This window comes from Lathamus discolor, chromosome 5, assembly GCF_037157495.1.
Source record: "Lathamus discolor isolate bLatDis1 chromosome 5, bLatDis1.hap1, whole genome shotgun sequence".
Classification (NCBI taxonomy): domain Eukaryota; kingdom Metazoa; phylum Chordata; class Aves; order Psittaciformes; family Psittacidae; genus Lathamus; species Lathamus discolor.
This window is the reverse complement of record NC_088888.1, coordinates 106,599,285-106,613,772: the sequence shown is the minus strand read 5'-3', so window position 1 is coordinate 106,613,772 and position 14,488 is coordinate 106,599,285. Positions and strand designations below refer to the sequence as shown.

Genomic DNA, 14,488 nt, shown 5'->3' with positions numbered 1-14,488 from the left:
GGGCATAAAAGGCTGCAGACAGGGAGGGAAATGGGAGAACCCTATGTTAGGACCGAGACCTTGGCTTGCAGTCTATGCTTATTAGAGAAGCAGAAAATACATCATTTAGGGAAAAAGAAATCAGAAGCAGTAACTATTTACTTGGTTGTTTGCGTAACATGCATTTCACTGTGTGCCACGGAAAAGCCAACTCTTTTTCAGTGGTGACACAACAGGTTTCTTACCAGATTTTATAACTCTTCTCCTGGCATTACTGGGTGCAGAGCCCTGCTAACCTCTGGACTTCTGAGAATTGAACATGTACTTTTATATCTCAAAAGATATATGGTAATAGTTAGTACCGCATTTTATACAGAAGGAAAACTTGCTAAAAGGCTTGCCTGAAATCACAGAGCCAATCAGCATCAAATCCTGAGGCAGAACACAAGAGTCTCGGCTCTTCATCCTCACTTCCTCCTGAAAATACTGTGGGGAAAAGTCATATTCTCAAGATGGATATTTTTTAATGTAATTATCTTATAGCCTGTCTTTTCTATCTTTATGCTTATGTTTGTATCAGGAACTATAAACACTAAAAAGTAGTGCATGGTGCTGAAATATTAAATCCTTTCGACTAATTTTGGGAGACAAAGAATCTTCTTTTATCTGGGTTGTAAATCAGTGGGTCAGGAAGGCAGGAGTTAAACAAACTATAGTAGTCCATAGTCTGACTATGTAGTTACAGAACTCATTACCACATGACTACTTAACGGACCAAATAACGTGCTAATCTAGAGTTACTATTTGTCATACTTAAGAAAAAGCAAAGAATAGCTGGGCAAACAGTCAATTTACAAGCAGAGCGAAAGTAAAGCACTGCCAAGAGACACTGGGGCTTATCTTGCCCCTACTGAAATGAATGGAAATTTGGGCAAAACCTTCCCTAGCATTAGGCTGACTTAAGTTCACACATTTTGGCTCGATGCACGCGTTCACGAATGAATAAAAAACTTTGGGAAGGTAGATGTTGGAAAGAAAATATTGGCAAGTCCTTAACTATAGTAATAATTGCTGACATTGCTGTAGTCTCTCTGACTAAAAATATCCAATACAATAACAAACCTAGTGAACCCATTCATTTATTCCTGTTTCACAAAGGCTATTTACATACATAGAGAAGCTCAAAATATATTCTGTAGTCGCCGTATTTACAGCACACCCCAGCCCAACAAACTGGCATCGAAACTATTTATTTAGGGAACTTCATCCAGGTTAGAATCTTTCAAATCTGGCAATTATTTTTCATCTTGAGCATATGATGCTTACGACAGCAGTATGCTGGGCCCATGTTTGATAAATGTTAACAGTAAACAAGCTCAGGGCTCTTTAAAACATTACTTTTTGGTCCAAAAGCAACCTCATTACAGCTGTATTCACAACAGAGTTAAAAGTGAAAAAGCTGAAGGACAACTGCAGCAAATATCGCCGTACTAATGAAAATCCTGGTTTATAAGGAGGATCCAAAGGTGTTTGCTAAAACATAATTTGCAGTGCAAGCACATTTTTTCACTAACCTCCTACAATTCTCTAACATCTTAAAATATGACCCATTTTGCAACCAGGGCTAAAATTCCGAGAAGTTCTGAAATAAAACCCGAGGAAAGCCGAGCAGCAGGGTTGCTCTCCATTTCAGCCAAATCCAAGCCAACGTTCCAGATTATATATATCATAACACAAATTATTTTTGCTGAAAAAACCCATCCAGCTTTTACGCAGGTCCATAAACGTTCCTGGTACTTTTATTAATTTGTCCATAACCATTGAAATAAAACTCTAGAGCTCTGCGCTGCGTTCTGTTCCAGGCTTGTAGTAAGTTCCTGTTAAACGTGTAAATGTTCAGCAGAAAGATATTTTTGCACGGAGGCTGAAAATCAGCTGTGCCAGATACCTGAAACTTTGTTAGGGCGTTCAGTGGAAAATTTTATTTCGACATTATAAATAACCATGGACTATTTTAAGTGACCTTAAACTGGTGCCTTCCAATAACTTATTTTCGTTTATCCTAATTAACTTTTTATTTTATTTTAGTAGGAAGAGAGGTGACTGTAAAACTTTTAGTGTGACTAATTAAAAGTGGAAATGTATCTTCTTGTTTGAAATAAATCACGATTGTCAGGCTCATATAGTATTTGGACAGAAGACAACCTCTTGCCTTCTTTCTAGCACCTATGGAATGGCTCTAATGGAATGTATTTCCCCATCCAGCTAAAAGCAGGGGAAAGCCAAGAGAACCTATGGTCATAAACATTTTACCAAAATATTTGTGAAAAAATATGTTTTCTGTAAGGAAACTATAGCAATTCAGAGCTTCTGCATATCCCAGTAACTGTCCTTTGGGAATGCCTGTGGCTACTTTGGGGGGAAAAAGCAGATCCCCATAGGTGTAAGAGAAGCAGGGCGAGCTCAGGAGGGGTTTGTGGTGTTAGCGACTACATTTTCACAACGGGGTGGGAAACTTCCACAGGCCCTCCAACACTGGATCAGGAAAAGGAAAAATAAAACTTAAAAAAAAAAAAAAAAAAAGGGGGGGGGTGTTAAGGAAAAAGAAAAATAAAAAAAAGGGAAAGAAAAAATAGAAGAGGCGGACACAGGGCCTGCGGGCATTGAGCCGGGGCTGTTACTCCCCGTTTTAACAGTGGGAAGGGCAGAGGAGAACGAACATTAACTCTGAGGCGGGACCCCCGGGTCCCGGCGCGTTGCGGCGGGCGCGGAGCGGAGGCGGCAGCCGCGGTGCGCGGAGCGAGAGCTCTCCCCTGTGACCGAACGTCAGATCTTTTCTTATTATTCTTTCAAATGAAATGCGGAAGGAGCAGCGCTGCCTCCGGACTCCTGCCCGTGCGCCCACCTTTCCCCATGGGGGGGTTGCTCTCGGAGAGGCTCTGATTGGAGGGGGTGGGTGAAGGCGGCTGGGGTAGAGCCGGCGGAAGGCGCGGAGGCTCCGCGGAACGCGGAAACAGCAGTGATGTGTCTCTTGACCCACACCCCCTCCCCGTGCCCATGTCCTGGGGCTGTTCGCGGAAGGGCAGGCGGGACAAACCTGGCTTTTCGGCTGGGTCTGCGTGCCGGGGTTAGGGTTTGCAAAGGCTCCGTAAAAAGGACACATTTCCCCCCACACACACACCCCCCCACACACCCAGCCACAGACAGACACACCGCCCCGAGTCACACACAGGCGGCGAGCAAGGAGCACACACGCAGCGCCGACTTTTTACAAGAAGGTGGAAGTAGCAAGTCGAAGTAAAGCCTTAGAAATTAGAGGGAGGGTTGTGATAGGTCGTTATCTGCGCTGGGAGGCGTTTACACTTTTTTACTATTGGGTATGTAAATTGTTTTTAATAAGATCTGCCCTTTTTTTTTTTTTTTTAAAGGAGAAAACAAACCAGACTCCCTTCACCTTAACAGTCTGAAGGGGGTTTTATAGCTTTCATTCATTCAAGGAAATGGTTTAGGCTTTAGACTACCGGAGACTTAGGAGGAAAAAAAAACCCACACAAAAAAGTTTGGCACCAGATTATTTTTACTTTTTCTTTTTTTTCGCAAACGAGATTTTTCGTGCCTTTTTTTTTTTTTTTTTTTTTTAACAAACAAGCCCAAAAGTGTTGATGGAAAAAAACCCGGAGAGAAACGGAGATCAGCAACTGTCTCCTGCTCCCCCCGCTGCGCCTCCCCGTCCCCCTCCCCGTGCGGGACAGCGACTCCAAGCGAGGTTTCTCCTCCTCGGCGGGGGGGGGTTGCACATTGTTGTATTTATTTTGAAGGCTGCACAAGTCTGAGGAGTGGAGCACCACGTGCTGCTGACTCTCATCAGCATAATGATCGCCTTACCCAGCGAGTCCTGTATATATAAACCACAAAAACCTAATCATTAGAAATCCCAGCCTCCAAAAACCACATTGAGGACAAAAAAACTCCGTGCATTTTTTTTTTCCCTTTTTTTTTTTTCCTTCGGCTCCTTCATCTTCGCCGACCTCAACTTCTTGGGACCCAAAAGAAGTTTGTTGGGTTTTGGTTGCTTTTTTTTTTTATTATTATTTTAACCAGATTTTTCAGAAAGAAAAATCACTCAAACCGACACTTGATTTTTTTTATATTTTTTTTTATTTTTTGCCGCTGTTGTTCACCAAGGGTGGAAAAAAAAAGGAAAGATTTTTGTTCGCCTATTCAACCCAACGGACTTGGATCCAGCAAGCGTCTTCATTAAAAGGACCGGACTGAACTGAGGCTGCCTTTTCCCAGAATTTACTTGGTCATATATTAGAAATCAGCCTAAGGAGGGGTGTTTTGTTGGGTTTTTGTTTTGATTTTTCCAGCTATGCTCCCCGCTTTTCCCCCCCTGGGACTCTGAAAGTTCAACTTTTAAGTCCTATCGTCCCAAAGGAACCGGCTAAAGCCTCCCTTTTAATTACTAGCCCTGTGACTTTCCTCTTCACCCAACAGCCCCAGTAACTTGCTTTCCTCGCCGAAATAGCTTCGGGAGCGATTATTTTTTCTGGGGAGGGGAGCCTTTTCCCAAGCCCCTTCCCGAGCTCCCGCGTCCCTCCGCTTCCTGAAGCCAAAGGCAATAAGCGGGGGAGAGCGGCGGCTCGTCGCCTGTGTCCCAGCGAGGCTTTTTGTTTGCTCCGTTCTCCTTTTTTTTTTTTTTTTTTTTTTGCCTTTTAATATTTATCCGGAGGAGGAAGATTTCATCGGAGGAAAACGGGACGTTCTCTGAGCACCCCCTCGCCGGGTTTGGGAGTTTCGCTCCTCTTCTGGCGGCAGCAGCAAGTCGGGAAGCTGAACCAGCTCCGAGTTTGACTTCTCCCAAGACAACCTTTTGAAAATCCGAAAACAGAGAAAAAAAAAAAAAAAAAAAAAAAAAGGAGAGGACGGGGAGGGAGGAGAAGCAAAAGGAAAGAAATTCAAGCACTTGAGGGAAGAAGCGGTGGCAAGAAGGAGGGAAAAGAGCAGAGACTCTGCAAGAAGGAAGGAAGGAAGGAGGAGGAGAAGCAGCAGCATTTGCAGCTGGGCAGAAGCCGGGACCATGCAGTTCGCCGCCGGGCTTTGCTGAGAGGGGCAGCCCCGCACGCCGCGGCCAGACCCACTCTCTCGCTGCCGCAGACGCCCGCCCCGGCATCACCCCCCCCCCCGCCTCGTACAAAACAAACAACAAAAGAAAAACAGACTGAGATTTTTTTTTCTCGTGCTTTTAATCCGCCTTTTTTCTTTTTTTCCGAGTGGCTTTTTTGCCCCTCATCCTCACCCCTCCATTTTTTCATTCACCCCTTTTTTCGCTATATATTTTTTGCAACCCCCACCCCCCACGCCTCCTCCAGTGATCCCCCTACCGCTCCCCCCCATCCCCCCCCGCCCCCCAATTCGCTAACTTGTGGCTGTTGTGATGCGTATTCCCGTAGATCCCAGCACCAGCCGGAGGTTCAGCCCCCCCTCCAGCAGCCTGCAGCCCGGCAAGATGAGCGAAGTCAGCCCGGTCGTAGTAGCCCAGCAGCAGCAGCAGCAGCAACAGCAGCAAGAAGCGGCGGCCGCCGTGCCCAGGCTGCGCCCCCACGATAACCGCACCATGGTGGAGATCATCGCTGACCACCCCGCCGAGCTGGTCCGCACCGACAGCCCCAACTTCCTCTGCTCCGTGCTGCCCTCGCACTGGCGCTGCAACAAGACCCTCCCGGTGGCATTCAAGGTGAGACACCCCCTCCCGCCGCCGCCGCTGGCCGGGGATGCCTCCCCCCGTGCCGCGCCGCGCCGCGCTTCCTCCCGCGGAGCCGCCTCTGCCCTCTCCGGCCCGGGGGGGGCCTCCGTGCCCCCCCCCACCCCGGCCTGCAAGGGTTTTTCTGCCCCCCAAGACTGCAGGGCCACTGTGTCTCCCCAGCCTCCAATGACTCCTGTGCCTTACCCCCCATCCTTCAGTGACTCCCCGCGCACCCTTATCTGGCAGTGCCTTCTGTGTCTCCCGGCCTGCAGAAGCTTCCCCCCCCTCCCGCCCCAAAATGCCGCCTGTGGCCCCCTGTCCTGCTATGCTTCCTGTGCTCCCCGGCCCACAGGGGCCTCTGTGCCCCCCTCAGTCTTCAGGGGCTTTTATTCCTCTCCCCCCCCTCCCAACCCGCAATGCCTCTCGTGCCCCTCCCGTCCTGCAATGTCTCTTGTGCACCCCCGGCCCGCCGGGGCGTCTCTTTCTCCCCCCCCCCCCCCCAACCCTCCTCGTCCTGCAGTGTCTGCTGTACCACCCGATCCTGCGATGCCTCCCGGTGCTCCCCCATCCTACAATGTCTCATGTTCCCCCCCCCCCCATCCTGCAATGTCTCCTGTGCCTTCCCCCCTGCCCCAGAGTGACTTTTCTGTCGCCTTCATCCTGCAATCCTTTACGTGCCCCCTCCGTCCTGCAATGTCTCCAGTGCCCCACCAGCCCACAGGAGCTTCTCTGCCCCGCAGTCCTGCAGTGCCTCCTGTACACAAACACACACCCCCGCACCCCAAAGTCTTGGAGCGGTTTCTCTATCCCGTCCGTGTCCTGCCGTGCGTCCACCACCCCCCCGAAGTAGCTTCTATGCCTTCTGTCCCGCAGTGCCTCCTGTGCCCCCGCTTCCTGCGAAGCGTTCTCGCTCCCCACTGCACTCCAGTGCCTCCTGTGCACCCCCTGCAGTGCCTTCCGTACCCCCCCCAACTGTTGCAGTGCCTCCCCCCCAGCTATGCTTCCTGTGCTCGCCAGTGCCCGCTCTGCCCCCCTCACCCGTGCAGCGACTCCAGTTCCGTGCACCCCTTGCGCTTTCCCTCCCGCCCTGCCAGTTATCTGCATCCTGAATTCCGGAGCCCGTTATCTCCATCACCGCGGGGCAGTGCCGGCGAGGCCCCCCGCAGCGCTGTGTACCCTGTGCCCCAGTCATAGCACCCTTGGGGACACACCGTTATCCCCACAGGCCCTCGCCTGTGCTTTCCATTGAAAGAACAGATAAATGCTGCTTTCTCTCCCTGCGGAAGGGGGGATTCACCCATCGGCCAAAGCTTATTGTGGGGGTGCAAAGTGGGTGCTCCCCCCTGAGAAACCCAATACCTCACCCTAAAACCCCTCCCCTCCGAGGCGTGGGACTGGGGTTTTGGGGTGCTGGGGCTAGGGCTGCGGTTTGAACGCCAGGCTGGGGGCGCAGCGGTGGTAGAGGGGGACCGGTGCTTTGCCACCTACCCCGGGGGCATCCCGGGCTGAGATGGAGCTGGGCAGGGGGGGTCTGGGCTCTTGGGAGGGCCGGGACCCTGTCACTTCTCCTGGTGGAAACACAGGGAAGTGTCTGGCCAGAAGACACCCTCCTTGGCAGGGCTCTGACGTTTAAATAATAAATACCACCCTGATCAGCACCAGGGATGCTGTTTTTAATTTTCTGTTTAGATCCCCACGGCGTGCTAATGAGAGGAAAAGATCGTCCAAAAGAACTGTAGTAACAACAACAAGAATTGGATGGTTTAAAGCAAGCCCTTGTCCTCCTCTAGCGATATTTGAAAGCTTTCGCCTGGAGTCTGATCTCCCGTTCAGGGAGGGTAGGGAGAAGGTGATGTCCTGGGTTTCCTAGAGCACCTGCCCCAGCAGTGAGGCGGCCCTGCAAGGGGCTCGTCGCTACCATACCCGTTGTGTGAGAAATAATGTGCCTGAAAATAGCTCAGAAGGTGGAAAGTTAGAAAACAGCTTCACCCAGTGCGTTCCCAGAACATTGCCTTGTTCTGATGTTTCCCGATCGCTAGCCGTGTTACCACAGCTGCTCAGCCATAAGAAATCATAGAATCCATTAGATGACTTAGTGTTGAAGTGACTGGGGATAAAGATGAAGCTTTGCTTCCAAAATGTTACAGGGGTGCGGATGAGGGTTGGCTAAAGCATAGGGGAAGTAGCTTGAAGAGTCAGGAGTCACAGGAGGAAAAAACCTTTTGCACGGGGCCTGCTTTGTACAGGTCATGCTGGTCGGGCTCAGTAGAAGTGGCAGGAAGATGGGTTGTGTTGTGTGTTCGTGACTCGGTGTAGCACTCAAAGGCTCTCTAGGTGTGGATCACGGTGACTGATTCAGAGGGGCTGTGGGGTAAGGAGGAGGAGATTTTGGAGAATGGTGATTATCATTTAATTGAGTGTTAGATTAAGTTGGTATTACCGTTACTCTTTATAGAAGGGACAAAGAAGATCTTACGTTACTGCACTCACATTGCAGTTTTCATTTGAAAGGTCTGAGCCTTCTCCTACCTTACAGCAATTCAAAGGATGTGGTCACAGTTCATTAGAATAAGGGAAAGATCTAAACTAAACTCGTTAGAGCATTATTGCAATAGGAATACTTATGTGTGATAAAAGGATAGAAAAGTGATTAGTACATTTCCAAAGCTTTTTGTGTTCCTGTATATATGTTTATATGTGTCTTATGTTTGAGTCCTATAGGTGATGGCTGCCAGGAAGGTGTAGATCTGACCAACTTACTGGTATATCAGAGTGCACCTTGCCCCTGGCAGTCTGGCTGTGGGTGCATCTATGTTTCCACAGATGCAATGCATACTTTTTACATGCCGAAGATACTTGTTCCCTCATTTACTGGCAAATTAATTTAAAACTCAGTTGAATTAATTTTGACCGTTTTAAAAAATAATTTCATTTTTCTAAATGTAACTTGCGTACGGCTGCCCGGTGCTTTTGCACCAGAGCAGCTGCATGAATCATACAGTGAAACACTTGACTGTGATAGAACAGAATGTGAATTATCTCTGGAAAGGAAAAAAAGACAGATTTGGGCTATAGAAATCTCGGCTAAACTGGAACTTGAAAGTAAAATAGCTCACAGACAACACACTTTTTGAAGTTTTATTGGCAATAAATAATGATATGATGATGATGTTTTGAGTGGTGTGTTAAGTGTGTCATAATTCTTTCGCAGAGGTCTCTAGTTAAAAAGCACTCTGGATATAGCACTGTTTTAATTTAGAAAAACAGATATAAATCATATGCAGGAGAGGAAGTGTGTTATAAACAGTGCTGGTTTGATTATAATTTTTTGAAATAATGTTGGCTTAGTATTAGATTGGATTTTAAGTATTAATATTTACACGCGCCGGGGAGGGAGTCCCTGTTGCGTGTACTAGTAAGATTGTTAATGCAGACTGGTTTTATGGGGAAGAGTATTAGACGTGTACCTATTAATTTAGCTCTAACTGTCTATTAATATTCCAGCATACAATAAATGGATATTGTGCGCCCCAGTCCAGACCATATTCGTGCCTTAATCTTGATAGCCAGCGGTACTTTGAGTAGAATTGTCAGGGTTTGCCCCTCTGTTTAAGTGTCTGCCTGGGAGTTTTTACTGAAAGTCATAAAGACCCAAATTGCCACGTTAGATGTGACATGTGGCTTCTGTATGATGCGGAGGGTGACAGAGTCTTGGTGGACTTAAAGGCAGGGTTTAAATAACGAACATGAAGCCTAAAACCTCCCTCCAGTAGCGCCACAGTAGTTAAGGTTCTGTCAGCATTTCCACTCTAAACCCCAATTTTCAGAGTTTATAACTCAGCTGTTTTAAATAGCTTCAAGCTGAAACCTGCTGTATAAATTGCCAGCCCAGATGTATATTCTGAAACAAAAAGTAGTGCAAATCAGTTATTCTGTTTTAAGTTACAGAACATTAAAATATTTTTAATAGTATCAGATGCTCTTTTGGCAATCCCTGGAAAACGCGTTCTCAATACATATGATTTTACATTTGGGGCAGTTTGAATTCAGCGTTTCACAGGAAAATTGTTGAAGTGATAGATATCAGTGCTTGAGAGGAATTATTTAGCATGTACACTATTTTTTTTTCCGAAACAAGCATTCTACTTGGCAGAAGATCTTAGTATGTGCTGTTGTATAGTAGTTTTGCTTCGTGCTGGTAACTTCCGTCTTTAGGGTACATACTTTGTCCAGTTCAAATCCCTCTGGACCGAAACTGGGCAAACAGGTTGCCTAACCACTCGAGAACTGTGTTATGCAAAAAAATACATAGTTATTTTCAACTTGTAAGAATCAGTTTGCGTGCATTTTGTGGCTTCATCTGACTTTGTGTACCTTTTTGAGCTTTAGTTACAAAAAGAAAAACAAATTTGAGCTTTAATCACCAAAATGTGAAGGTGGTTTAATGTGGAAAATGAAGATTTTGAAATAATAGAGATATTAATGTTTGAAGAATAGGTCAGGAATGGGCACTGTGGCTGCTTTTAATCTTTAGTTTTTTGCGCACTCATTCATTTCACAGTGCACTTGCAATCCTCTTTCAAAGAGTATGTAAATAATCCTGGATTGATACATGGTAGAAAATTACCAAATCAAGCTTTTTGCCAACAGTCTTTCAGTATGTAATGTTACTTTTTAAAATTCTTAAAATGATGTTATTTCTGCAGGTTGCAAACTTGTTTTGCAAAGCTTTTTTTCTACCAGTGCTGTTACGTATGCGTGCAAGTCTTTCATGGCAAAAAAAGTACGAAATGATGAAAAAGACAAGTACTTTACTACTCCATGTAATAGGGGAGCTTCCCATGTAATAGGACTTTATTAGCTAAAGTTTTTATTTTCCCTTCTGATTTCAGTTTGTCTTTTCCTTCGGTCTTCTTGTAATGAGAAGAATGGTGATATTGCATCATACTGCATCCAAAAGCCAGTGCAGCTAATTAGTGATGCAGTTCTTGGTTAGGTGCACCCAGCCTGGTGACTCTGGCAGTGGCATGTGCAGCTTTAGGCTGATGTCTAAGCTAACGAACTGAGTGGAAAGGGTAGGGAAGAAAGCCCTGGAAAGCAACAGGGGATAGGGGGATCTTTTAAGAGATACTGTTCCCCCCTTCCCAGGTGTTGAAAGCTGAACCCATGTTTGGGAGACCGGGCTGAGATGGAAATGCAGTGGTGCTGCCTGCTCAATACTCTGGTTACCTAGAGAGAAAGAGGTGAGCTGAGGCTGCGGTGGTTCTGCTCCCTCTTCCGAGGCCCCTGGCAGGCTCACACTTCCTCCTGTGCTTTTGGCTTCTTTACATCTCTGAAGTTAATGTGATTTTTTTCTACTTTTTTTTGGTTCATGAGATATAAAAAACGCAGGTTGCAGCTCCCTGGGATGCCAGTGTGCATGGCAGCACTGCCCAGGGGGAACGTGGTCTATTGCACACTGAGAGTGTTCTATAATTAGTCTGAAGCCCCATGCTTTCGAGTTTAAGCCAATACCCATTTATTAAAGGTTAGAGTCAGCTCTATCTAATCTGTTCAGCAGATTATTGTTTATTATTTGATTGTTATTTATTATTCCTTACACCTCGCTTTGAAGCCATCATACCTGGTTGCTCTCAGACCCAAGGCAGTGAGTTAGTGGGACCTCAGATCTTATCTACAACGGTGGTTCCTGTGTTTTTATGTTCAGGGATGTTCATGTCACTTTAAAGTAAAATCTTTGCTCGGTAGGTGAGGACTTCACAGCAGTTTGTGGCAAAACTCAGTTTCCACTTTTGGGTGGTATGGGTTTTTTGGTGTTTCATGGAAAAACAGAAAAGCACCAGGGTAGATCCTTTTTATACAGCATTTTAGCTTTGCTTTCTTCTTTCTCTTCAATATTCCTTTTAAAGAAGATGAGCTATGATTTCAGTAATATAGTCTATTTTAAATATTTTCAGATTTTGTATGACCTTGCAATTAGTTTTTATTGTCTTAGAGAAACACTGTACAGTGCACTGGGCTGCTCTCCCTATATATTCAGAACTCCTCATTCTTTCCAGTTAATTAATATTACAGTGCAACCTGCAATTATTAGTTTCAGTCAGGATCATTTATGAGAAAGACTTTTCAAGCAGGGCTTAGGATAAAAGAATAAATTACTCCAGATAATATAAAATGTCGTATCTGGCCATGTAAACTGTTAGAAACTGCAAGACTTCATGTCTCAAGATAATTTTTTTTTCCAAGTTCAAGCTCAGCCATGCAATATTTCTGAATCTCATTGCGAATGTATTTCCAGCATCAGTATTAGCTAACTGGGCAAAAGAAAATAGTTTTCTTGGTACTATTTTGTGACTTCTTTGCCCCATGTGAAGAACTGTGTACGAATTTCTTCATAGTAGCTTAGTGTTCCCATTTATTTTAACTTTTAAAAGTCAAAGTGCAGTAACACTATAGGTATCCCTGTGTTTTCAGATCAGAAAACAGTAGCAGTCTGCTCTGTGGCATTTATTAATCAGATGTTGGAGTGGCTACAGAACCACTGAAGTGTGAAAGTGAGACTCTCAGCTAGCTGAAACATAAAGGAGAAATACTTTGATATCTTCTGTTCGCCCATCCTGGAATTTGAGAGAGGTATCAGCACTAACCGCATGCGATTCTTGCGAGCGCTGTGAACATTTACATGCCTGCAAGGAAATACAGCCTTTGTTTTATATTGCATCTGAAAAGTTTGAATTCCAGCCATAACGTCCTCCATCACAGAAACATGCTGGGGGGAGAGCTTTGTCTGCTGATACCCCTGGTGCCATTCCTGGGATGAATGGATGGAGGTTTCTCTCCAGCTTGAAGTCTCAGGAACTCCAGGGTCAGGGTGATGGTGCAACCTGGAGAGAGTAGAACCAAATCTGGGTGATAAGGCTGCTAGTAGCGATGACTAACTTTCCATTTCCAATGCATTCCTATGTACAATTTATGGATACAAGCCATGCCTCATGTTTTCTCGCTGCTCACTGGTTGCTAAGAACAAAGTTGGCCTTCAGGAAGCATTAAACCATACACTCAACATAAGGATGTTGAATGTTTCTGAAGAGATGTAACAAAGAAGAAATTCCCCATTAGGCTATGAGAAAGGGAGACAATACAAGATGTTTCTGTCTTTGATGTGGCACTTTGTTCTGTGTTCAGCTAATACATGACTCTTCACCACAGTGAGCTGGAGAAGCTGCCACAGAGCTTCATAATGAGTGTGGCAGCCTGCAAAGCTGGGATGGAGACACGTGTTTTCAAAGCATTGCTTCACAAGTTGTGATTGTCTTCCCATTTTAACAGGTGGTGGCCTTAGGAGAAGTGCCTGATGGGACAGTGGTCACTGTCATGGCTGGAAACGATGAGAACTACTCTGCAGAGCTGCGAAATGCTTCTGCCGTGATGAAGAACCAGGTGGCCAGATTTAATGACTTACGATTTGTGGGCAGAAGTGGAAGAGGTAGGCCACTGCATTCTCTGTGTCCATCATGAAGTAAAACCAATGTCTAGACACCACACTTACTTTGCAATGAAATAGTGAGTAGTCTGTAAATGCATCATTGTTGCCCTTTCATTTGGAGGGATGAATGCTCGTTTTATTTGCAAACTTAATCATTTTTGCAACTCAAGCAACTTGAGTTTTCCCTAAGTTTTTCTTACTCCTCACATCTCTGCATGTGTTTATCAGATGCAGGTTTTAAGTACCTGCTTCCCTATTTTAATCCCACAGCATAGGTAGACAGAAGTGGGGTTATTTGTGACCTGGGTTATGTGGAGTCAGAGAGTGTATCTCAGGACATGGCAGTGAGAGATGGAGAATTCCCTTTAGCAGTAGAGCTGCTTCTGAAGTTGTAGAAGAGTTATAATTAAAGAAATTTTGCATATCACATATGCTATAGGTTACATTCTTTAAGGGCTTGCATCTTTAAAGGCTTACAGCTATTGGTGGAAAGCTTTCTAGTGACTTCCCTGCCCTTTAAAATCATATTGCATATGACTTGCAAAAGTAAGTTCTACTTTTCTTTTTAGTAAACTGCTTGACTTTTTATGAATTGCTGGTAAGCTTGGGCTTGAACTGAATTTCACCTTTACTTTAAATGACAGGGTAGTTAACTTTTTTTCTGAAGAGGTAGAGTGCTGTCATTGTCTTCCAGCTGTTTAGGAGCTTCCTATAATCTGGAAACTGCCCTGCACTCATGGAAATCCTTTGTAATCATTGCAAGTTTGCAAGAATTCCTTTTAAGAGTCTTGCGGCTGCTTTCAAATATCAGGTAGTGATTGAAAGGGCACCTTGAAAGAAGCTGGCACTTCAGTTTTTGCTGCAGGAATCTTCAGAGGGGTTTGTTCTATCAGTCATTGATTCAACCAGCATAATTTTTCATTTATGTATTTGAAATAATTATTCAAGTTTTGCTGGTTTTGTTGGTCTTTTTTGTAAGTAGCCCTTCATAGGGCAAAACAAGGCAATAGAAAGCAAACAATTGTGCTAGAAAGTAAGCAATAAAACTAATTTTACAGTAATATTCTTTAGAAAGCAGTTGCAATTCATCTTAAGGAAGGAAAGAGTATTTATCCAAAAAAAGCCCAAACACAGACAGAGGCCTAGATAGTCTAAATCAGACAGCGCACTTTTACAAGTGCTTTCTGAAAGTAAGACCATAAGCGTAGTTCACAGTGGCTATTTTTTATTTTAGTGACCTGGCCAACAATTCTCTTTATCATTTTACAACAAAAAGT

At 45.1% G+C, this 14,488-nt stretch overlaps 1 protein-coding gene across 6 annotated transcripts in view; it reads left to right on the top strand.

The window, feature by feature from the left end:
• Positions 1-14,488, top strand: part of RUNX2 (RUNX family transcription factor 2) — a 225,308-nt gene that overhangs the window by 61,068 nt on the left and 149,752 nt on the right. For 5 of the 6 annotated variants that reach the window (XM_065681813.1, XM_065681811.1, XM_065681817.1 and 2 more), the window contains exons 3-4: positions 5,433-5,716; positions 13,055-13,211. In XM_065681813.1, the coding sequence (XP_065537885.1) occupies positions 5,433-5,716; positions 13,055-13,211 (441 nt within the window). Of the gene's footprint in view, positions 1-5,178; positions 5,717-13,054; positions 13,212-14,488 lie in introns of those variants that run through there. The other variant, XM_065681812.1, reaches the window with a different exon arrangement.